The sequence below is a fragment of the Cyanistes caeruleus genome, chromosome 2, assembly GCF_971803275.1.
Source record: "Cyanistes caeruleus chromosome 2, bCyaCae1.hap1.1, whole genome shotgun sequence".
NCBI classification, from domain to species: domain Eukaryota; kingdom Metazoa; phylum Chordata; class Aves; order Passeriformes; family Paridae; genus Cyanistes; species Cyanistes caeruleus.
Genome location: NC_141702.1, coordinates 44,023,103 through 44,048,119, shown reverse-complemented (window position 1 = coordinate 44,048,119; position 25,017 = coordinate 44,023,103). Strand labels below are relative to the sequence as shown.

Below are 25,017 nucleotides of genomic sequence, written 5' to 3'. Positions count from 1 at the left end.
ATGGTCAAATATTAGCCAGAGTAACGCCAGAAACCACTTATCCATGCTGAAGAAAGGCGGCAGGCATAAATGTGTTTAATGTCTCCTGCCTTTGGCTGCAGGGCAGAAGGGAGGTTCCTCTTCTTGGAGGATTTCTGGTGAGCAGGCAGCCTCTGAGCGGGCTGGGAGAACTCTGCAGCTTCTACCTCTGTGAGAAAGGGACTGCCCAGAAACAAATTTAATTCCAAGCCATGCCACGGTGAATAAAACCAGCTTACATGCTCAAGGACATGAGGGGAAATAATTTAGCTGCTTGAGCCGATGTGAGGGTCCTAAATAATCAACAGAGAAACTGGGATTGCTTATTTAGGACTGTAACTTCAATAGAGATGGCATTGCTGGAACTTGATGAGAATTTTCTGGTAATTGAAATCTTTAAATCACAGGTAAAAATCTCTTAAGAAAGGCTGAGAGGACAGAAGGGGATAAGAAATGGCACACTATTACCAAAAATAACAAAAGGAAGTGAATATTTTACTAGTGACAAATAGCAAAGGAATTGTCTCATGGACAGATTTCCCATTGTGAGAAATGCAAAAGGGAGTAGGAGTTTCTCTCTGTGAGAGAAAAAAACCCCCTGCTTTTTATGAGGAACAGGTGACTGTCTTTTTCAGTTGCTATCTATAATTTATAGGAGGAAAAGGAAGATTGTGGGTTTTGTGGGAGACATTAATCCAAATACCATATGCTGGCAATCTCATGCTGCCGGCACTGAAACATCTTCAGAATCACTAAATTACATTCTTAATTTTGTTTCTTAAAAACAATTGCTCCAGATATCAAGAAAACTCCAGATTTTGCCTCAGCAGAGGAGAGGAGGCACAGTAGTAAAACTTAGTGGTATAATAAATAAAAATATTCACAGCTCAATTATGTTTGTTCAAGGAAAACAAAATGCAAATTAGTAGTTTTAGCTGATACAATTTCAGAAAGTGGAAAACAACTCTGAACTAAGTCATTTGGGGAAAAAAATGTAAATTGTAACTGTAAAATGTCTAAGAATATTTTCCAGGCTGCCTAATAAGCCATAACTGGGAAAAAAATGAGGGTACATTCATTTCAAGAAAAACAACAACATCCTGGCTGAAAGGGAACTGTTAAAACAATAACTCTCCTCTCTGTGAATATAAAACAAGAATGGGGAAGCTGAGAGTAACAAATACAGGACATAAATTTCTAGCTGGAAAAGCTGATACACCTCTTTTCATAGGGTAAGATACTAATTATGTGGAATAAGGTAAGATATTAAACACTTAAGCCCTAGGCTTTCCTAAGAATAAAAATCCACCTTCCCTTCTCAGCCCAGCTGTGCTCCTGGTCACCTACTGGTGCTGTCGGCAAAACAAAATCTTTGCCACTAGCAGCAGAGAAAGGACTTAGAGACATTTACAGATACAAAACAGAGACATCATAGCTATTTCATTTGACTATATATCTTCCCCTCTGGTAATAAATTGGGAGTGTGCTAAATCGGAGCTAAACATTTGAAAATGCATAACCTTCCTCCAGGAAACGTAGTGGGTTGAGAGACTGTTGGGGTGAGTGTTGTTGTGGCCAGCAGGGAAGCCCTGAGGAAGGAGGGGAGGAAGCTACATCTCAGAGCTGTTAGGATTTCAGGGGGCACTCCCAACCATAAGTCTGTTGGGTCTTAGTCACAGGAAAAAGAGCAGAAACCATGATGGGGGAACTGGACAGATAACTTGAAAACAATATAATGACTGTCAACAGATTGATGGAAAGCATTTTCCTATCAAACTTGGGAGATTTGTAATGTTGTTTTAAGAGGTGGCTGATATATATTATAATATATATCATATATATATTATATTGCCACTGTATATTTAGAGTTCTAGAGTGATTTTTATTTTCTTGGATGGCATTTGACACTTGTATAGAAATTGGGAGTGATACAAAAGCAGTATAGCACACTAATAAAGTAAAGCCTCCTCCAGCAGGATAGTAATAAAAATTATTTACTTCAAGAGCAGTTTCTGAGTACTGGCCTTTTCCTTGTAATATTTCATCAAACTCCTGAAAGGCAACCTCCACTCTGAGGCCTGACCAAGCTTTCTGAAGTAGTGACATGAGTAGAGAGCCAAGTCACTTCTGAAAAGGATCAGTTTGAAAATTGTCTTCAGTGTCCCTGTGCAGCTGGTCTTCCTCCATTAAGCAGAGAAAACCAGACCTTCACAGCTATCAGTAAAGACTAATATATTGAAAACAGAAATACATATCAGATGTTTTAAAAGTGGCAAAAGTAGGGACTTGACAATGTTAGTCTTATAGAAACAGATATCTCCAAGGGCTATTCATGAATAATGAAACTCATTTTCAGGTTTCATCTTTGGAGAGTTCATAATTTTTCAGAACTGTTTCTTGCCAATGATCTTTAGTGGTAATTACAGAAAAAGGTTAGTACTTGCAGCAGGTCCTAGGAAAAAAAGCCTTAAAAATTGAATAGACCAATAGAATTATTAAGTGATATTTAGTCTTCTTGTCCCCCACCCATACTTTGTGCTGATACTTAAGACAATGACAGCAATTTCTGTCTGTAACAGAACTGGAGCTTGAGCTAAATTCTCACATATTTAATAAGATTGAAGAATGCTCTAAAATGGCTTTAAGGTGTTAATTCAATAGCACACTCACTCTGGTAATAATAGACTGCATGGAAATGTGATGTTTGTTTAGTGAGTTTGCTCACAAGAGCCAGAGCCAGTGGTTTGGGAAATGTCTGTGCTTTCAGAGTAAACAATACCAGGAGAAGGAAATTTAGGAGAAGTCTACAGGGAAGACTACCCATTACTATATTCATTGATGTCTCTTCTCAAAAACAGCATGACCAGTCCATTTACACCAAGCAGAATGAATTCTGATAGGTGTTCTCCATCATTTCAGGTCCATCAATTAATTCCATATATGTTGGCCAAATTCACTGGGAAATCTTGTGTTTGAACGGAAAAAATGAAGTGGCAGTGAAGAGCAGGAGTCAGAAATGCTCTACACGAAAAGTGCTAAGTTTGCACAGAGAAAAGCAATAGTTACCTAAAGTTCCTCTATGCCATAGCTTGTCTTAAGGTCTCACTTTTAAAGAAGAAAGGAAAATAATTATCTTCTTTACTTTCAGTTATGTTGCTAATTCTGAAGTCTGTTTTTCACCAGGTTCAAAGTATGTTAGATCTAGTCCTAATCCTTCAGTGCTCAAATTCAGTCTTGCTGAGGCAATGGAACTGGAGCAACACACATCCCCTTCATCAGGCTGTTCATGAATGTAACTGTGTTTGAAGAGCAAATGCATTAGAATATTTTGCTGACTTGCTTGTAAAAACTATTTCCTCCTTTGGTATTCCATTTGTCTCCCCTCAACTTTTAAGGCATGCTACAAATTCCTCACCACTATTCTTCCCTCTCATGGCATGTACTCGAAAAAGTGAATTTGATTTTAGAGAAAAACATGCTGTGTGAGAGAAATACACTTGGCATTTACAATGTCTCAGTATATATTCTGGGGACAAAAATAAGAGTGCTTTTGTTTAAGAGTAATGTATTTCACTAAGCTTCTCCCCCAAGAAGGATGCTAGGAGGTGTAATCTCCTTCTTCTTTGGCTGAAGACCAGGACAGCCTCTTTGCTTGTTCTGTGAGGGAGTCTCTCTTGCCAGGATGTACAGTGGTCCTGCCGGGCTGCCCTCAGGTGAGATGGTCTTGTGGCAAAGATGTGCAACACTGTTGGCTACAACACAGAGTGAATGTTTTTTGCCTTTGTAAGCAATTCTGTCAGATGGATGCTTTAAGTCGCAAATCAAAGTGGCATGAGCAGAACTGGGTTTTTGTTCCACCCTGATAATGTTTAGGCATGTTTTTTATGGCAGGCCTTGGGATATGTTATCTCCCTGATTGCACATCAGTGTTTCAAACAGTCCTCGGGGCTTTTGTAAGTTCCTCACACTCTCCATGTGCCTGCTGCTATGGTGCTCTGAGAACCCTGTGATTGATTTAAGATTCAAGAGTGGGATGGGAAATGAAGAAACACAAATTCTCTCCGAGTCCTTGGAAGCCAGCACATTGAGAGAGGCATCAGATCTGACCTCAAATATCCCCAAAGACAGCCTTTGCCCTGGTGTACTGGGCAGTCCTCTCAGGGACAGTTTTTCCTCCTAAATATGTTCCCTGACTTGTGTAACCAAGCAGGTGGAGTCCAGCACCTTCCCACCTCCACTTGTCTGCAAGTTGGTGCCCGTGGGAGCGGGCAGATTGGCTCAGAGATGATGCTTCTTTCTGAAGCTTCTTTCTTTTGAGGTATTTTGTGCTCTCCCTGAGCCTGTACTGGCAAAGTCCACATCATCAGAATGGTTCTGAAGCACAGGGGACAGACACAAATACAACCCTAAATGGAAGACCTGAGATGAAGTGTAGCTTTCAGCTCAGTTCAACAATATAGACATTCCTCTGCCTGTCACATTTCTGACTGAGCTACAATTGAGGGTTTTGTTACTTGTCTGTTTAAATACTGTGAAGTTAGACGTTTATTTCTATAAAAGAAATGACATAGTTTTACATGCTGCATGAAAAAAGCACAGCACAAACTTTGTGACACAATTGTGCTTTTTCTCTGGCTTTTCTGCCAAAGTTATATGAGTACAATATCCTTTTAGAGGAGTATCATCTTCCCTGTGTAAGTGATGCCATTTTCCTTTGTGTCTTATCCTCTCCACTCCTCTGGGGGTAAGTATTAATTTTCACCACTAAACAAAATTCTACACTTTGTGTATTAACAAGAAAGTAATGTAATGGTCCCTCCTTCCAACCGAAGTTGCAGTGACCATCTGGAGACCTCCCTATTCAACTTTGGATGAACTTCAGCTGAAGTATGAGAGCCACTTTGGCTCCATACAAGCTGTTCCAAGCCTCATTGTTGCTATTAGCAGTTTTTCTTAGTGACAAGGCTGCATTTTGCCTATTGAAGGTTCAGTTTTAGTGATTCAGCGTGTTTCCATTGTCCACAATTGAGAGTAGATCATTCAGGCTCTTATGTTTCCAGTGCTGTGGATACAATAGCTCATTATCCTGGGGTGGCTTTTTTGTTGGGGGTTTTATGGGGGTTTTGGATAGATTCATAATAGATGCAAGCTCTTTTCAGGGGCAAGTTCTTTTCTTGATACCCATGCACAGTGTTTATTGCTATGGGACTCCGTAATTTTAGCCTTCAAAGCAAGCCAGTCATGGAATAGAGTGAGGGCTGTAACCCCAAGTTTTTGTTAAGAAAGGCTGCAGCTCCTCAGCCTGTATCTAGCTTTGTCAATAGGTGATTGCAGCTACACGATTCATCAGGGCACAGGTGAGACTCAGAGAGGCCACACAGGAGAAGCTGGATTTTATTGTCCCCTAAGTCCATTGGCAGCAGTGGCTTGGGAAATGATTGCAATGGGGGTAAAGTTATGGTGATAAGGAAAGTTATTTGAAGGGCACATTCTTTGTTTCTGATGACATGAAGCTGGTAATTACTGTCAAAACAGTGGTGAGTTGGGGTCTTACAGGAAAAACTGGAAAATTCTGATAATCTGAATAGCAGTGATGAGAAGGAGTGCAAGGTCATGAACCCAGAGGTTTAGTAATGAGCTCACAGCTCATAAGGGGAACGGCTATCCACTGAAAGCAATGGAGGCAGAGCAAGCCCCAAGCGTGTTGGTTAATTATAAATTGGTTCTGTGCTTCTGGTGTAATGTGGCTGAGTAAAGGACAAGTGTGATTCCAGAGTGTTCTGGAGAAGAATTTTTGGAGTGGCAGGGAAATATTAATGCTGTTGTGCTCAGAAGACTCCACCTGGAATTGCCTTTACAATACTTCTCGCCTATGCTAAAAGACATGGATTCAGTGGGAGCAGGTGAATTGAATGGTTACAGGAATTAGCACAGGGCTAAAACTCAAATATACAGGAGTAAACTGTTCTAGCAGAATACAGGCTAAGGAAGAATGTGATTGTGCTCTATAAATACAAGAAAGAATTAAACACATCAAGTGAGAAGGCATATTTAAACAAAAAAACCAACAAATATTGCCTTGAGTAAATAGGTGTGTGTGTCTTGGCTGTGATTTAAGCTTCTAAACAAAAGGTTCCTGAATATTAATAGGAGAAAGAAACCAAAAATACTTAGATTTTAATAATGGAGATGACTATGAAATAATTATCTATGTAGAGAAATATAGCCCACATTGTCCCTTCTGCAGTGTGTTCCTAGGCTTCCTGAAGTACATTGCTAATAACAGGTTTTGATCTTTGTTAAACATCTTTTGTGTGTCTGGGTCATACATTATATGTGCTTGAGTAGCATTTACCTTGGCAATAAAAGCTGGTGAACGCAAGTCTTAAATACTCTGGTCTTGGATTAAATCAAGCTGCCTCTATGTTCAGAGAGATACAATTCATAAAAGGTACCAAACTTTGAAGATTTCAACTTAGGAACATGAAGTCAGGGCCTCTCCTTCACCAGAATACTTCTGATGAGTTTTGTGGGTCCTTCCCAACTCAGAATATTCTGAGATTATATGTGCTTCCTTATCCCTATGTCCTTTATCTCCTCAATCTTCCTCTCCCAAGTTTGGCTACTTGAATGACTTATCAGCTTTTATGATACTTAATTCTTTTCCTCTTTTGTGTGTTTTTTACCTCCTGACATATCTCAGCTTGCCTAAACAACGTTTTTGTGCTTCTCAGTGTCACTTCCCAAACTGAAACATCTCCTCCTAGGTGGCACAACGAAGTGCCTACTGCTTTTCCTCCATACACTGCAGTGCAGGAATTTGTCTCCCCTTTGGGAGTGGTGCTAGCAGCTGCTTCCCAGCAGGTCATGGTACAGTGCAGCCAGGTACCCAGTTGCTGCCAGCCAGTACTGACCACCTACTGCCTCTGCTCCTGCTCCCTTATCTCACCTCCTGCAGCAGCCTTTCAGTCTATCCTCTGCCCTTTTCTCTCCACCATAATGCACCTGGGGATCCTGAAAGGGGCCTCTAGCTGAGGAGTGCCCGTTGTGCCCCAGGTGTCTGAACCAGCACATGACAGTACCCTGTGCACCATGTGTCACCATCAGTGCAGCTAGGCAGGACACACAAATGCTTTCTCCACTGGCTGTCGCACACAGTGACATACAAGAACAGTCTCTTCAGCTGAAAAACATTAGATTTCCAGCTCTTTGAAGTCCATTTCATCACACACTGTGCTGCAGACTTGGCTTGTGACTCCCTACAGCATTTTCACCCTTACTGTGTGGGTATCACACCATAGCCTGGGCTGTAAAATGGCACAGGACATTGCAAAGTGCTCTGGCTGTGTTCCTGCTGCTTTTCCTGAGTGCCCTGCACTCCTGGGCTAAAAACACCTTTTACTGTTCAGCAGCAAGTACATGAGGATGCCTGTGCTGGGTGGGAAAAAACCCCTTTATTCTGCTTACAAAGAAAGGTTAGCTCGGAATCGCCTAATTGCATCTGGACATTAGTCAATCAAAGGTGTGGTGAGCTAATTAAGAAGATTGTGTTTTTGATTTGTTGCCTCTCTAACATTCCTGTAACTGGATACCTTCTTTTTTATTTGAGAGACAGATGAAAAAATAACAAACTTAGATAAACCTTTTTTTGCTCCTCTTTTTTTTTTTTTTTTGCTTATTTCTGTGCTCTCTCTGGTGGCACTGTGGGCATCAATTTAACATGAAGTGAAACTGCCATGTACCTCCAGCTGAGATTTTTAGGCATGCTGTGCACACCCTTCTCCCTTTTCAGCTGCCCATCTGTATGCGAGTCCGGTGATACTGCTTTTAGTATTCTGGGGGGCAGAGCTGAAGGGGAGGCCCGTGGGATTCCCCAGGTAGGGTACAAAGCCCATTGCTCCCTATTGCAGCTTTCCACAGATTTATTCTTGGGTGAATCATGAAACTCATAGAGAAATGACTAGCACTTTGGAAGTTATAATGAATTCATAGTTACTATTAAGTGTGTGATACCTGAAAACTAGAAATGCAGGAACAGAGAAGGAGCAGCACTCAGACTGAATTTTGCTTTGAATTTCTCCTTTCTATGAGTGCTCTTAAAGTGGGTGAGGGAAAAACTTGTATGTGGAAACTGCTTAAAGTGCAGTATCAGATGGCAACTGTATTTAAGAACATCTTAAGCAAAAGCTCTTAAAAATTTTCATCTCAAAAAAAGCTTTTCTACTATACAACGTCCTTAAAGGTTCTCATTACCTGAAGAAAAAACAAGGTGCGCCAAAACCCAGATTGCTTATTTGCTAAAGCTCTAGCTTTTGTTTCTCTCAGGAAACACTGGAATTATCTGGACTCAGTGTGGGCTAAGGTTACACCTACCTCCCACTGTGACCGTACTGCAATGCCATGAAACTTCCAACTCTATTATTTCAGTGAATTGTTTTTCAAGACAGCTTTAAAAAATGTTTGCATAGGCAGGGGTTTGGGTTTTTCCTTTTTTTATTTTTTTACCTCCAGACCTTCCTGCTCCTTGGAATTCCTGTGTTTCTGTAACAAGGGGGTTTGAGAGTCTAATTATCTTGGCATAGCAATTTTTCTGTTCATAACTCTGGAGCCATGGCTTGGCACTGGGAGCAGCTGCACAAAGCTCTGCTCACAACCACAATACCTATAAGTAGCTGGGGTGTTAAACTCCTTTGGGAACTGCTGGGGCTCCAGAGTCAACTACCAGTTTTTCTAATATGAAGACAGCAGAATTAGAGAATTAGAGAATAGCTCTTAGCTATTCTCCTGCAGTGTAAGGAACTCTTGCTTACATCCTTCAGCAGCTTGACCAAACTAGTTCCTACCTTCTGGTTAGATGAAATTCCAGCTTTAAAAAGGAGAGGCAGAAAAAGCATATAGTCATATGGTCCCTAAAAATGCAAACCAGCTAGGAGTAGAAGAGGAGGAAAGAGTGGTAGAAACCTTGTTGGGGCTGCTGTAAATCTGATAGCCCAGAAATTTAAGTATCTGCCCAGGAGCTTGTTTTTTAAGTCTCTACAATTGTTAATTCGACTGCTAACACACAGTTATAAATACCAGGCAGCATGGGTGTCTGGTTGGTTGGTCTCTCCCCCAGTGGGTATTTCTTCACAGTCATTCTATGCAGCAGAAACTCTGAAGGACCTGTGTCAGAACAGGTCATTGCTGTGATCTTCTGAATGCTCCTTTAGAGGGTTCTGCAGACTGGAACTGGAGTCCCATTTCAAAAAAAAAGGTAGTGCAGATACAGGGACCCTCCACCTACCCCTCCTCTAACTGCCTGGGAAACATGAAGTAGGGATCTCTGCCTTCATCCAATTTTCCCTTCAGCTATCTCTTTACATCAGAGGAAGTTCTAAGAGAAAGACTGCCAAGCATAAGCAGTGATCTTCTGGTAGGTCAGAAGTAAGGCCAGAATTAATTTACAAGGGAAAGAACAGTCCTCGGCTTATTTCTTCTTCAACACTCCAAGGTGCTTCAAGTCTCTCCAGGAATGCTCTCCACAGCCAGGATTTTATCTCAAATCCTGGGCCAAAGTCACTGACCTTTCCTTTCAGAAACAGCAAGCGGTAGGTCTGGGTTTGGGATGTGCACATCAAAGAGCAGCTATTTTCAGTATAGATCCAGGTACAGCAACTTGGATAACCTCACCAGGAGCTCTGGTCACCAACCTGCTCTAAGACACACCTGCATGATTACAGCATGCCTAAATCACTGAACAGGACATTAGTGAAAATATTTTATTAGGATTCTCAATTCATTGTCATCACCCACTAATCAGAAAAATCAAGTTCCCTAAATACTGTTCTATGGAAAAAGGTAAGAATGAGGCTGCAAATAGGCCGTACCTTGATTTTTAGTATTTAAAAATATAATTTAGCTTTTTAAATGTGGGGTTTTTAGTTGTGTACCATTTTAATTGTGTGGGAAAGGTATTGAAAAAACTCACTTTGGCATACGGAAAATTCACAAATTCACCTGCAATTTTTAGAAATACGGTTTTCTTCTTTTTTATATGGGTGACAATACAGTATATGACAAGATGTAATTCAGGAGGTTTCTTTATGTTTCCATAGGAGATTCCATCTCAGTCGTTTTTCCTCCCTCTATACCTTTTACATCTCTGCATGCTGTAGACTACGAGTGAAAGCAAATCTGATGCAAAATATCTACAAACTTCACCCTTCATGTTTTTACCTGTCAAGAAATGGAAACTACAACATTTGAAACAGGTTAATAGTTGTTTAGTAAGCATTTCAGTCTACAAGACGATGGTTTGGAAATTCAGTTTGAATTACTATTGTAAAGTCCACGAAGGAATAAATGGCATTATTCCTACAGGGAGTCACAATGAGTAAGATCTCTTTTTTAGTAAGCTTTTAAGTGTCAATTATCAAGAACAGTGATGAAGAAAGAAGAAAATAACTACTCAAGTACTACTACTACACATCTTTCCCCAGAAGATACCTGGAATTCATCATTCTTACATGGATATAACCAGAAAAATCTGCATGATTTGTAAACCCAGAGGTTATTTTCACCTCCTGCACAAGTTAGCTGGAAGTAGGGAATATTTTTGGTTTTTAAAATAGACTAACATTTCCATATCTTGAATTTTGATAAAACAGGGATGTAAATGCAGGTGTGATTTAGCTTTCTCACAATATCCTTAATAAGCATCACATTACAGATGTGTAGATGTGGCATTGGGGATATGAGTGAGTGGTGAACTTTGTAGTGCTGGTTGAATGTGATGATCTTAAAAGTATTTTCTGATCTAGAGGATTCTATGGTTCTATGTTATTCCCTTGTTTCCTTTTGTATTTAAGTCTTGAACAGATCCTCGATACCTTTGTTCCAACAGAGCTTGTCTGATTGTCGTCATTACAAAAGTCTACACTCCAGAAGGAAACCAAGCCCTTTGGCAACCATGAAGTTTTCACACAAAAGTTCAGGTTAGTTCTTTAATTGGTCAGATACCTTACACACCCTCTGAGGACTGAAAAATCAGCTTCACAGGCAAAACATACAAAATCTCAACTTGGAGTTTTTCGTATCAGTAAGAAATGGCTCTTAATAACATGGTAATATTTACTTAATTTACTTTACCTAAATTACACTGTAACAAGCTGTCCCGATTCCATCGTGGATTACTGCATAATGTCTTCATTATTACTTCTGCAAAAGACAATTAACTGCAGAAATTTCCTGACCTCCACAGCTTTCTTGCTCTGACTAACAAGTTCCAGGCTATGAAAAAGAAGCAGATTTCTGATGCTGAAAGACACCACTGTCATGCCTCTTTACTTCTTCTAGTTGAATCACTGGGAATTGTACTTGTTTTTCAAACCATTTGGCTACAGTGAGAAGCTGCTTCTCCTGGAATGAACGTCCAATGAACTGAAGTCCAACTGGCAAGCCTCTCTCTGAAAGAGCTGTAGGAACATTTATGGCTGGCAGTCCTGAAAGAAAAAAAATACACATGCAAAGACTTACTATAAAACCTTAGAGTAATTTTTGAATCAATTTTATGAGAACCAGAAAACAAACCATGTAGAGAAAAAAGACCAGCTAAAATAATTTGATTAAATGAACTGAATGTTAGATGATCACAAGAAATTAATTAGAGAGATTAAAGAGGTCAGCATCCTCTGAAAAAGATAATCAGTTCTCCTTAGAAAGAGATTTCTGTCTCTGGAACAGATTCATCTTACCTGCAGCTCACACTCAGCTCCAATGTGCCCTAATTTAAAATCTAGTCTTATATTTTCAAGCATTTAAAAAATTGTCTTTAGACCCAGTTACCACTGTAAGACTTACGACATGTGGGGGAAGTATCTCGATTCGAAAGAGAAGGTTCAATACCTAAAGAGACTGGACATTTAAAATTACTTGGCAGGACAAAACACAGTTGAGTTCCTGTCCCCTACTCACCAGCCATGTTTGCAGCCTGTGTCAGGATGTCATCTTGAGCGCTGCGGGTCCTGTTGTCCTCTTGGATGAATTGCGTGTATGGTGCTGCATCACTCAGAGTGGTGGGAGTGAGTAAAATATCAACACCGCTCCTGAAAACCTTCACAAAGTCATTGGCAATGAGACGTCTCACTTTCTGTGCCTTGACAAAGTACTTCTCATAGTTCCTAGAAAAGAACAGGAACATAAAGGCCTGATATTTTAATTCCCAAAATACAGAACTTTATTTCTTAGCCACTCTGGAAAAGACAAGCCCAGTAATCCTTTTGGACAAAATTTTGACTCACATTGGAAGCTTAGTCACCACACATGTATTTATGCTCTCAAAGCAAAGGAGCTGTCAGAGAAGGAAGAAATGAGGGCATACAGCTGAAGAAAGGTGAAGGGAAAACAAAACCCTGCTTTACAATAATTAACTAAAAATCAACACAACACTTTTATGACCATTTGGAAACTAAACGGTGTATTGAATTTCACAGAACCATGGAAAATGCTGAGTTGGAAGGGACCCATCAAGATAATGGAGTCCAACTATTGGCCCTGTGCAGGACACTCCAAGACCCACACAATGTGCCTGAGAGCACAACTCACACTGGCTTGGTGCTATGACCACTTTCCTGGGGAGTCTGTTACAGTGCTCAACCACCCTCTGGGTGAAAAGCTGGTATCTAACCTAATTTCACTGCAGGGCAGCAAAGTCTAGGACATACAGTGCTACACAGATCTGAAAAACAGGAATTAACCATTTAGGATCCAACCCTGCAAGATACTTGAAGCATGTGAAAAAGTCCCATCATTTGGAGAACTCCAAATGGATTTAAAACTATGTATGTGGTTGTAATATACTTTTCTGTAGAATACTATAAAGACCTTATCTTTATCCTTTTTTTCCCCTCATGTAAACATGTGGTCTATGAATTTCTGTCTTTACACAACTCTGAAGCATAAACACATTAGTCAACTTTACGTCTATCGTTCCTTTTAACTTCATATGCAGAACTGGTAAATATGGAATCTTAAATTCAGAGAAGTTCAGTTTCAAAAGTAACTGTCATCTAAACCCTCAGCTACTTGGGAAAGAAAAAAAAAAAAAAAAAGGGAAGTGAAAGAAAAATGGAGTGGTGTATTACCAACTGCTACATGCCAGTGCTTACCAATAAAACAACTGCAACTACCTAAAATCTGCTTTGTTAGAGTAATCTGAAGATTAAAGATTCCAAAAGACAGCAATGAAAATGGCTATAATTAATAAAAAGTGTATTCAAGTTAGTAAGTTATATAATAGGAATCAGACCTTTTCCTACAATCACTTCAGAAATCAGCCTAGCTGTTAACTTCAAAAAGTCCCTAAGTGCCACATCTACATGTCTTTTAAATGGATGGGGAGTTCACCACTTCCCTTGACAGCCTGTTCCAATGCTTGACACCCCTTATAGTGAAGACATTTTTCCCAATATCCAATGTAAACCTCACAGGGTGCAACATAAGGCTGTTTACTCTTCTCCTATCACTTGTTACCTGAGAGAAGACACTGACTCCCACCTCGCCAATCTCTTTTCAGGTAGTTGTAGTGAGAGAGACAAGGTCTCTCCTTTGTTCCAGGGTAAACACCCCCATCTCCTTCAGCCACTCCTCATAAGAGTTGTGCTCCAGACCCTACACCAGCTCTGCTGTCCTCCTCTGGATGTGCTCTAGCCTCTCAATGTCCTTCTCGTAGTGGAGGGCCCAGACTGAATGCAGGATTCAAGGCATGGCCTCACCAGTGCGGGTACTGGGGGACAATCCCTGCCCTGGTGCTGATACAGGCCAGGATGCCACTGGCATTCTTGGCCACCTGGGCACAGCTGGCTCATGTTCTGTTGACCAGCACCTCCAGGTCCTTTTCCCCTGAGCAGCTTTCCAGCCACTCTGCTGCAGCCTGTAGGGCTGCCTGGGGCTATTGTGACCCAAATACAGGACCCAGCCCTATAGAACCTCATACAACTGGCCTCAGCCCAGCCTGTCCAGATCCCTCTGCAGATCCCTCCTGCAGATCAACACTACCAAACAAATTGGAGCTGTCTGAAAACTTGCTCTGGGAGGACTTGATCCCCTTGTCCATGTCATCTCTAAAGATGTTAAACAGAACTTCCTGAACGATCACCTAGTCATTTTAAAACTCTGAAAAGCAAGATAAAAATAAGCTGTAAAAGGCAACATTTGCAGCAGACACAGATGGGTTTTCTCTACTACTTATTCTAAGGATGCTTTCTGAACCATTCGGTCTTACAAGAGAGTAATTTACTGTGGAACAGGAGCACAACTCTCTGTTCCATCTTGGTGGAAGCCAATGAGAGCAGCTCAGCTGGTTAGAGCCGTGTGACAAAATAACCAAGGTTGCATGGTCAATCTCTATAAGGGCCATTCACTTAAGAGTTGGACTCGATGATCCTTGTGGGTCGCTTCCAACTCAGAATATTCTGTAATTCTGGCATGTAATTCTGTAATTGTGTATTCTTTCACAGAAGAGTTAACTACGTGAATTTTCAAGCAGCCTTAGGAAAGCTGATCTGGACAGTTGTAAGCAGAGGGAGCACACTTGGCAGGAATATCGGCATTCCATAAAAGCTGGTTGTTACAGACTGACTGACAACATTCCTGTCTCTCAGAGCAATTAGAAGTCACATCTGATGAATACTCTTGCTGACGGAGCTCTTTCAAAGCAAGTGCACTACAGAGACTGATTACATGCCTAGTATTTTTGTTAGTATCTGAACGAATTCAGACAGAAAAACAGCACTTTTACCAACATAAATTAGGACTGCTGAATAAGGATTGAAAACTAAAAACGTAAAATAGATTCATGCACCAGATTCTCCATGTGAGCTGGATAAAACCCCGACTTCTGTAAGGACTCCAGTTCAGTACTTTGCCAATGCTTCTCTTTCCCTGCACACTGAGGCAGAGAGGCGCAGTTAATGTAACAGCTGTGTCTCTGGCTTTCCCTAGAAGGCCTCGCTACAATGTACCAGCACTTTTTCTATGCAGTTTTAATGAGATAAACAGCTACAGAACTTCTAACACTACAGCAGTAATCACTTCAGTATGATTTCAATGTCATACCGTAGGGTACATTTCTGCCTAATTTAACTAATGGATGCCAATAATGTTCTGGTAGGGAAAAAAAAAAATATCACTAAGTTGTTTTACTTATTTAATGTAGGAGGCTCACTGGTAAGACTCAGGGAAAACATTTCTGTTCGTTATTAACAGTTAACTAGGTATTATAGAGCTAAAGCAGCAATAAAAATACAAACAGCTACTAGTATAAAGGAAATTTCTTTTTCATATCATGATTAATCACCATTTGCTCAAAAATTTGTTAACCTGGAAAAACTGAATTTCAAGATGTACTGCTTACTGCTTCAACAAGAAGTAGTTTCCTGACAGAATTCTTCCTCTTACGACATCATTGAAGCCTTCTCGCCGCGTTGCAGCATACATACTTTCGGTGGAATCCTTCATGTCAGAACGATGTCCTGAAAAGGCATTCTGGGTATTAATACTTCTTGTAATCCTGAAGACTTAATAACATCATAGTAATACAATAGGTCATTGTTTGCTGCAGTCTGACACGCTACTATTCTGGAAAAACAATGAAACATATTCCTGTCTTATTATGGAAATACTAAACTAGATTTTGAGCCCAGACATTTATATGCCTAGTAGTGAAATATACTATGTATTTATTTATCTGCACAAGGTTTTTTACTATATTTCATCTTGGAGAAATAACATCAAGCATCCAACCATGAAAAGGAAATCTACAAAAACACTTTTACATGGCATCCTGCAATATTTCTACTGTCTAAGAAAAAAGCTTTTTAAAGGCCTTACCATATTCCAGTCCATCAAACCTGGCCATATTTGATGCCACTTCTGCTGTGCACAGCACATGATAGCAGACAATTGAGTAACGAGTGTGTGGTAGGCTCACTTCAACCACTTTAGCACCTGCATTCTTAAACAGCTCAGCAGCCTTTGACCAGAGAGCCAGAATTTCACTGGACAGCCCTGGTACATGATATTCCTTGGAGGAAAAACAAGAGGAGTTATTTTACACACTGGTTTACTTCCAATAGCAACCAAAACACAAATACTCCTTGCTAAAAATACACTGAAACCATTATCTTGGCACTTTAAGATTTAAAGTACTTATTAAAGCTTTTTGCATCTACTAAATCCTATACAATGAAGGAATATTAAATTAACAGGATTGAGTGTTCTTGAGAGTATTATGTTCATCTTGGTAGGATCAATATATGTATCACCAATCATGGAATTTCAGCAGTTTCTTCTAAAGGAGTAATTGCCCAGTTATCCCCTTATTTATCTATCAAGACTGTACTGCACTGCTCTTCAGTCATGGGTAGAAATTCTTCAGGTCTAAATCCTAAAACTAGGGCTGCTGCAAGTGGGACAGATAAAAAAAATGGCCACAGCACTATCAGTGGCAACTGGCACACCTTGGTGAAACAAATAAAACCACCCACCAAAGAAAATCTACAATCAATGGGTTGGGAGAAGACTTAGGTTAGCTACATTTCTATTTCATACTCAAATTATAAGCATTCTATTAAAACTCCCTAATTTTGAAGATACTTGCTTTAGTTCTAACTCATAATATCAGGGTCATAATACATAATACTGATTTCTGAGAAGCTATGACCCATGTTTAATGTATGCATGTACCTGTTTAGAATAACTTGTAGCAGTAGAAAAAACTGTTCAAAGGATAGGAAAAATAAACCAGTATCACCATTTTAGATTTATCAAGATTTGAACAGTATGCAGCTGATCAATTTTCTAGGCATGTAGTTTTTCCATTTCACAAATTGTGAATAATTTGTCAGTGGACATCCCTGCTTACGAAATTAAAACTTTTGGTATGCCTGTTCTAGCTTAGGTTGCAAAACTGAGAATCCAATTAATGTTACTCACATTGTCTCTTTGCAGGCAGAGCCTTTATTAAATTAAAAATAGGCTCAAGTCCCAAACTTTGCTCTTAAATTTCAAGTACTCTTATAGTTACAAACATGATTGAATTGCATACATCAGATGCCAAATTATAGATGTGAGTTCTTATTAGAACTCTGCAAACCATAGTTCCTTGTGCCATTCAATGGCCTTTAAACTTCTGCTCTATATTAACACAGGGCCATGTAGGCAAGCATCTCAAAGCTCTGCACAAACCAGTAACAAGCTCACTGCATGGGAAGGCACCAAGAGCAACTTGTTTGAGGTTACAGAGTGGACTAATAAAAGAGCAACAGAGAGAACCAAAAACTGAAGTTCTCCATTTCCCCTGAAGTTCCTGACTGTGCTTCCCACCACAATGACAGTATTTTAGATGATGCATTAGTGTATGCTTACTCCAAATTGCCTGGACAGGCAACAGAGCACACACATACCCTTCTTTTTCAGGAGCTGCTTTTACTGCCTTCAGTGTTTCAAATCACAGGAGACTGGGAGGTGGTGGGCAAGACACAAGTATTTTTTTATTATGTGCCTTATTTGTTCTTCCTATCCATAACTGCTAACAGGATTTAAATGATACCTTTGGAATTCCTATTGAAAGCTTGCTGACATCAGTCAAATTAGGTAGTTCAAATGGCTTAAAGTCATCCTGAATTGTGGTAGAGTCCTTCGGATCGTGTCCAGCAAGTGAACCTGAAATATGACATGACATGTGAAGACCAGGAAAACGTACATTAGTTAGTTAGAATTCAGTTTGTTTTGAGGAAATGTTGTAAACAAAGATGACATTGTAATACCTAACAAAACTGCCGCATCATCCACGCATCTGGTTAGGATTCCTGGCACATCCATGGAGTTCACTAGAGGAATGAGACCATGGCGAGAGATCAGTCCATATGTTGGCTTTAAACCTACAACACCACAGTGAGCAGCAGGGTTTCGGGTAGATCCTCCTGTGTCTGACCCTAAGGCTCTATGGTTTCAAAAGGATCATCATTAGTAAGATAATTCAGAACATTTCCAAATCATAAGAATGTGTGGCTTTAAGATGCATGGATTTAAAACTCTTGTGAATTCTTCCAAATCAGAAGATCTGAAGATCATAATCACACAACCTAAATTCCAGTCTGCTCTCTATGTCTATTTTTCATTTGTTCCCTGATTTTTCTTAGGGTCTCTGAATTTGCCATTAGGACAGTCCAGTTCTCTTCACAAAGCAGAGGCAGATAGGTAGAATTCAGACCATCTGAAATGGCCCCAAATATCTTCTTCTGCCTTCTCTGTTCCAATACTGTGGTCTGTTCCAATACTGTGTGATAAATATGTGACATAGGGAACAATTTCCAATACTGATATTTATTGGGTAGCCAATGCAGCATGAATCAGCATTTTCCAGGATAAAAATGAAGAGCAACACCTCTTGCCCCTAAGAAGAGGGCATAATTTGGAAAGATGCTTTTCCTGTTTCCAAATCTACAAAGACTGATCAGAACTCCCAGTTTACAGTAGCTTAGGTACAATTAAAACACAGTATATTATTATTATTATTATTACTATTACTATATTGTATTTCTTTTTTCTTATTTACAGGTGAAACCTTGATATATTTTTTTTTAAATTGTACTGAAATGAAACACACTGTTCTCTTGTTTTTAATAAATCTAACTCAAGCAGCATTAAAAAGATAAAGCAGTTTTCATTCAAATCTTTGCCAAAACAAATTTAAACTTTAGAAACAGGTATAATCTTTATTGAACTGAGTATATGACTTCTCCCATAGCCATTTGTTTTTGATATGGCTGAACACATTCAACTGACTTTCCTGAAGTCAATTTTTTTTCAAAGCCTTTGTGTTGATGCAAAACATCTTCAATTTTATAGCATTTTTGGACATCCAAATCTCAAATTGAAAATGTAAAGACTGGCAGCATTCCTAGTGCTTGAAAGACACTAATAGGATGGATATACAGCAGGTTATACACAATAAAATAGCTGGACAAAAAAATCTCCCTGATCTGACAGTGTGCTGAGCAGTGCAAGATGGGAGCCCAGCAACATAAGAAAAGGTGCCAGACCCTCTAAGGATCAGCCCATTCTGGCTCAGGATGAGGAGCAGCAGTCCTTGGGAATGGCTGCACAGAGTTCAATTTCAACAGTATTAAAATGTTGGTTAAAATGGGTTACATCCCAGTAAAGGTAAGAAGATGAAGAGATATATAATTTTAATAACTAATTAAAAGAGTTGTAATTGACATTATCAAGAATATTTTAACAACAAAATAGATATTAGTAATGTAGTCTATGGGTAAACAACAATAAAGTAAATAAAGAGCATTTTTAAACACCTTCCAATTAAGAGCACAATTGAAATAATTTTCTATAAAACATGCCCCAACATGTAGCTCTAAAATTGAATGCATAAAATGCAAGGTGTAAAGATTTGTGATCAGTTTTAACAGTCAGATGGGGAAGACAGTACAGACAACTGAATTGCTACACAGTGTGTTGCTATTCCATATAAGTAATAATTACTATTAAAAAAAAAAATCCAGCTTATTTAAATTCCTTTAGGAAAAAAACTCCAAATGACCATAAACACACACCTGCCTAAAAAAAAACCCCAACACTACAACTGTCTTCTAACTTAAAAACAGGGAAGTCTGTAAGTACCTATGTAGTAAATACTCTGTACTCTTTTGTTAAGGGATTTGAAAGCTTTTAGGTCCCAGATCTTATGTACTATTACATAACTACGCTATAAAAACAAAGGAGTAGAGGAAAGATTATTATACTGTTACAAATTAAGGGATCTCCTAATTTGCTGAATTGTATTTTCAGTGTGTATTTGTGTAATGCAATTAGTGAGGCAGAGGATGCATCAAAAACTTCTAAGACTTTTTATGAGATTATGTGGGAAAAAGAATAAAACTGTCACTCCTTTACTGCCATCATATTTTTATTTCATTCAGTGCAAAGTGGTCATACCACTGAAAAATGCCCGAAATGAGTAAATCTAAATTTGCGTGCATGGATTAATTCTTGCTTCATTATATGCCACAAATAACCTAGGGATGCTGAAATAAATTTTCGTGTGCCAGTGCCAATAACCTTCCTATTTCATACTACCTCACGAGAAAATTAAAAAAATAAAACATTCCAACATATTTTGAGACATTTAGAGAAAGACAATTTTAAAAGCCTCTTACGCAAAACATGTGAAAGATGACACAGCAGCTGCACTGCCTCCTGAGCTCCCTCCTGTTATCACCCAGTTAGACTCTTCATCTTCTGAATGGGATTTTGGGACAGACTTTTCCTTGTACTGTTTTGAGTAACTCCAGGGATTTCTGACTGGTCCAAATACTCCATCCGTACTCCCGGATCTAAGGTAGTCAGACAGGACAAATACAGACAGAAGTCACAAATGACACACTGTATTCACCAATTTAATTTTTTTAATCCAACTCCTTATCATCCTTTCAAATTCAATTTCAACACAAGAAGGCTGGTGTATGTAAATCCTTATGCAGTCAACTTCTACAGCATTACATACAACTGTAAAATTCACAGCTGCTCATCAGTTTCTGACATAGAACCTGAACTGGTACCTCTTTCTAACTTCTGCTAATGCCACTGAACCAGAGTCACAGAGACATAAAACTGATTTAAGCTATGTAAAAGTACAGGAGCACGTCTCTTTCAAAACCAAGGTATTCTGTTTTTCCAGCCCTATATGTGGTGTAAGATCACAGCTGTGAGGAAAAACATGCTGCCAGAGATGGAGAAAAAGCTCCACAATACCAGGAACATGCATTTCTCTGAAATGCCACACTATTACCCGGTAGCCCTCTGCAGAGACCACAGTCCACTGGTTCAGAATGCCAAACTGGCTTCTCAGAAACTGGTTTCACTCAGCTTGTGTCACCTAAGTGTGAGCTGCCACTAGAAGGAGGGACAGGGTGTACTTTCCTCCTTCCTCAGGCCCTCTACCCATGCTCCCCCTGACTGTAAGGTGCCAGTGTTACCAGCTAAATCATCAGACAGAACAGGCAGCTGACAGCAGTTGAAAACCAACCTTACTGAGACATCATTACATTAGAGCTGGATCTGCTCCCTGATGAAGAGATCATGCAAACACACAGACTAGGATGAGAAGCCAGTATTGGGATAAGCTTACTAGGAGAACCCTGTGCTTTACTGAACTTAGACCAGTTGTAAAACTACATTATCAGGTTTTTCCCAAGCTTTTTGTCTGCTCCTCCTCTGAGGAATACCTTTTCACACAAAAATTACTTTATTCAAAATAATATTGTCAAAGTATTTCCACCCCATCCATGTGAATTTCCAATCAAACCTTGGATTTTGGTTTAAGTATAATAAAACCAAAATACAGCATTTACTGTTTTTCACAGGTAACTAAAGTCCCAGAGATTCCCTTCCAAACCTAGCAGTAATTCCCATCCTTAACAGCCCAATGTTGTTCTCTGCTACAGTTTGGCTGGCTTCACAGATTTGCAGAAGAATCAATTTGTAGGAGCATTTTTCAATGTGCTCTTGACAAAAAGTCACCAACATTAGCTTAGGCAACTTAAAAGCCTTGCTCTCGATTAGCCTATGTGCAAGTCAGGGAGTACCCATATAAATTACCCCAGTGGCTGACTGGCAGAGGTAGTGACTGCCACTGGGGGTATGATAACAATTACCTAAGGGCAAAAAGCCATCAGTAAGGAGAGAGGAAAAGGCAGCAATTAACTGTGTTGTAATCAATTCTATTAACACACTACCAAATCTACAAGAAGGCCACTTGTCCTTGGCCTTCTGCAAAAGCTGGACCACTTCCCACCTCTCAAGCACAGCTACATTTGAACACTATGTTCATGAAACTCAGTGTCTGTATCATTTACACAACACTCTAAGTGCTCAGGGAGAAGTTCATGCAGCTCTGTGTACCCTTCCAGTAAGTATTCATTATTGTCTTGACTCACAGAAACAGGAGTTAAGGATTACAGGTTGACAGGAACATAAGCTAAGCATGCTATTTATGTAAAATCAACGCATTAAAAATAATAAACATCACTCACCCCATCGCAAATTCATCTAGGTTTGTTTTACCTAAAAGCACAGCTCCCTGATCCAGTAATTTCTGAACTACTGTAGCATTGTAAGGAGAAATATAACCTGAAAACAATCAGAACAATTAAGACCAAATGGTGAGATACAAATTATTTTTACAGGTACTATGAACATTTTAAAGTTGTCGTTACCACTCAGACCTTACATAACCTAGGATGAGAACTATGACAGTGACATGAGACCTCAGGTAATAACCAATTCACAGGAGCTCCTCCACTCCCACTTTCATCAGGAACAAGGACATCACTCCTAATACTCACTGCAATCAATCACAACAGGTCTGAGAATGTGCTTTAAGGAAAAGCATCTCAGGTGATATAACAACTTTTACAACAGTGACGCCATATTTTGTTTCTTCTGCTATTAAAAAACCACAATCAAATTAGAGGTCTGCTAATTTCCTTCTGCTATCTTCCACAAGGATTAATATAAAGTTTTACTTTGTGCAGAATAAAACAGCTGTAAGAAATGTTTCCTACTTTTGCTTTTACTATAAAAACATTGTAATGCCTTGAAAACATTCTTGACTTGTTAATAGAAACAATGATATTAAGAAATTAAAAAAAAAGAAGCCATAAAACCATTATAGAATGTGATTGTATGTTGGGATTGTTAACATCCACTTTCCCCACAGCCATATGAAAGAACTATTTAAGTCAACAATTATAAACAGAACAACAACAACAAAATAGTCTTTGGATTCCACTAGGCAGAACAGTACTCACTGCTCTCCTCTAGACCTACAAACAATGTGAAGGAAAATGCGAGGTTTGGATCCATTTTATTGTAGTATAGAGGTTTTAATTATAACTGCTTTTAAATGCATACAAATATAAATACAGAGATAACGTGCTTAGAAGAAGAAAAAGATACATCTGTAATACCAGATGAACTTGGCTAACGAAATTGGACAAATGTATTTCCTCAAATGACACCAGCTCATTTTCTGAAAACTCTTGGCTTTCTGGAAGACTCCAGTCAATAAATCCTACAAAGAGCAAATTATTTGATTTTACTTTAAAAGCTTTACTGTACCTTTTAACATATTTGATGCACATGTTGTCTCAATGCCAGCTGTATTAAAGTTGTCTTTTACAGCAATAGGAATTCCATCTAGAATGCCCAGTGGTTGACCTGCATTAGGAATGATTGTAAAACAACAGAGATTAAAGCAAAATGTGCTATATATATAATGTTCTCATCAATTACTGTTTATTTTATATGTCCCTTTGGGTGGTTTTTGGAAGAAAGAATTCTTTCCACTTGGCATTTGATGGTTGTCTGTTCCATTTTCAAGAACCATCTTCCATTCCTACTAAAGCATTGAGCACTCTGCCCAAACCAGACTTGGCCTCACAGAGCAGAGCTCTGTGAATGTGTCTAAGCCCTTCAGGCAGGCAGCTGCTTTCCTCCAGGCTGGCTATACCTTTTCCAATGTGACCACACAGTGCTTATTTCAGCCATAGGTGCTGCTAAATCCACACCCTCACTAGGCTGGGAGCCATAAATTCTGCCTATCTGACATATACAGTAGATACGACCTGAAAAATTACTGAAGCAGAGGAAGTCCTTCCCAAGTAATTGATTATCTACCATCAAAAAAACCCCAAACCAGCAAACAACACCACAAAAAAAAACCCCAACTGGGAAACTAAAAGGCCTACATCAGGAAGCAAAACAACCTGGCTAACAAATTTATTGAGCTGCCAGAAGACAGCAAGCATCATCCAGGAAGGAAAATATGTACTCTATTAGGTGAAAATTTACCTTTCCTGCCTTTCTTTAAACATAAAGGAAAATGAGGATGGCCATCTTCTAAATGCTGCAGATAACAGGACTGAAAGTTGTTCTGTTCTCCAATTACTAACTGCAAGTAATGAAGCTGTTTTATTTTAATTTGCTTTCTTAATTAAAAACTCGACAGGTTGTACCAGCTGTTTGCCTATCCCAGTCTAGAGGTCTGCGAATGACCACTGCATTTGCCTATTCATGGTAGCTAATTGGCTACACATTCCAAATGAGCTGCTGAGGGAAAGAAGCAGCAGACACCAAGTATCAGTGCTGTCCAAGAGGCACAGGGCCTGTTAAACCTGTAGTACCTCGTTTGGTCCAGGTTTTCCCCCTGATTTTTGGACTAAATATTCTTCCGAGTGCCAAGTGTACGTCCATCAGCACCCACGGAAACCTCACAGCGTGAGCCTCATCCCCCGACAGTCAAACAAGCCAAGACAACCCCTCGAAAAAGCAAAGGTGCTTCGTCTAACACAGACAGCTCCTCCACAGCAACTTTTTAAGGCCTGACATTACTCGCAAACCAACATACCTCTTTTATATCTTTCCTCGGATTCTTCAGCCTGCTTCAAAGCGGTCTCTTCCGCTACGGTAATGTAAGCATTCAGAAACTTGGTGCTTTTGATGAGGGCCAGGCATCGCTGGCAGAGCTCCGTGGGAGTGACTCGTCCTTCCTTCAACGCCGCCGACACCTAAGAACGCAGCCCGTCTTTCAGGGCAGCCGGGTGACAGAGGCCGCGCCGGGGCGGCACGGGGAGAACGCGCCACCGCCGCTGAGGGAAGGAGCCCACGGGAAGCGCTCTCCCGGGCCGCCCCGGGGACGGGGGGCGCGATGGGACATCGGTCACCTTGCGAACCCGCCCCGCTCCTCGGCACCCCCACCCCGCTCCTCGGCACCCCCGGCAGGCGGACCGACCCCGCTCACCTGTCGGAGAGAGGCGCGCAGCATGGTTCTCCCTGCCCGTCGTCGCCTCCTCACGCCCGCGAAGCGACCCCAACCCTTACCCCGGCGCGGCGGCCGCGCGCCGCCATCTTGCCGCAACACCCTGCGGCACCATTGGCAGAGCG

General features: G+C 40.1%; 1 protein-coding gene across 1 annotated transcript; it reads right to left on the bottom strand.

Annotated features, from left to right (window-relative positions):
* Window positions 1–10,986: 10,986 nt before the first annotated feature.
* Window positions 10,987–25,000, bottom strand: QRSL1 (glutaminyl-tRNA amidotransferase subunit QRSL1). The gene is made up of 11 exons (XM_023923896.2): window positions 24,875–25,000; window positions 24,482–24,641; window positions 23,194–23,292; window positions 22,107–22,203; window positions 20,232–20,408; window positions 17,823–17,998; window positions 17,606–17,718; window positions 15,886–16,078; window positions 15,410–15,527; window positions 11,971–12,176; window positions 10,987–11,498 (listed from the first exon to the last, which is right to left on the bottom strand). Exons 1-11 carry the CDS (start codon window positions 24,896–24,898, stop codon window positions 11,287–11,289), a joined length of 1,575 nt encoding a protein of 524 aa, XP_023779664.1. The 5' UTR covers window positions 24,899–25,000; the 3' UTR covers window positions 10,987–11,286.
* Between the last annotated feature and the right edge of the window lie 17 nt (window positions 25,001–25,017).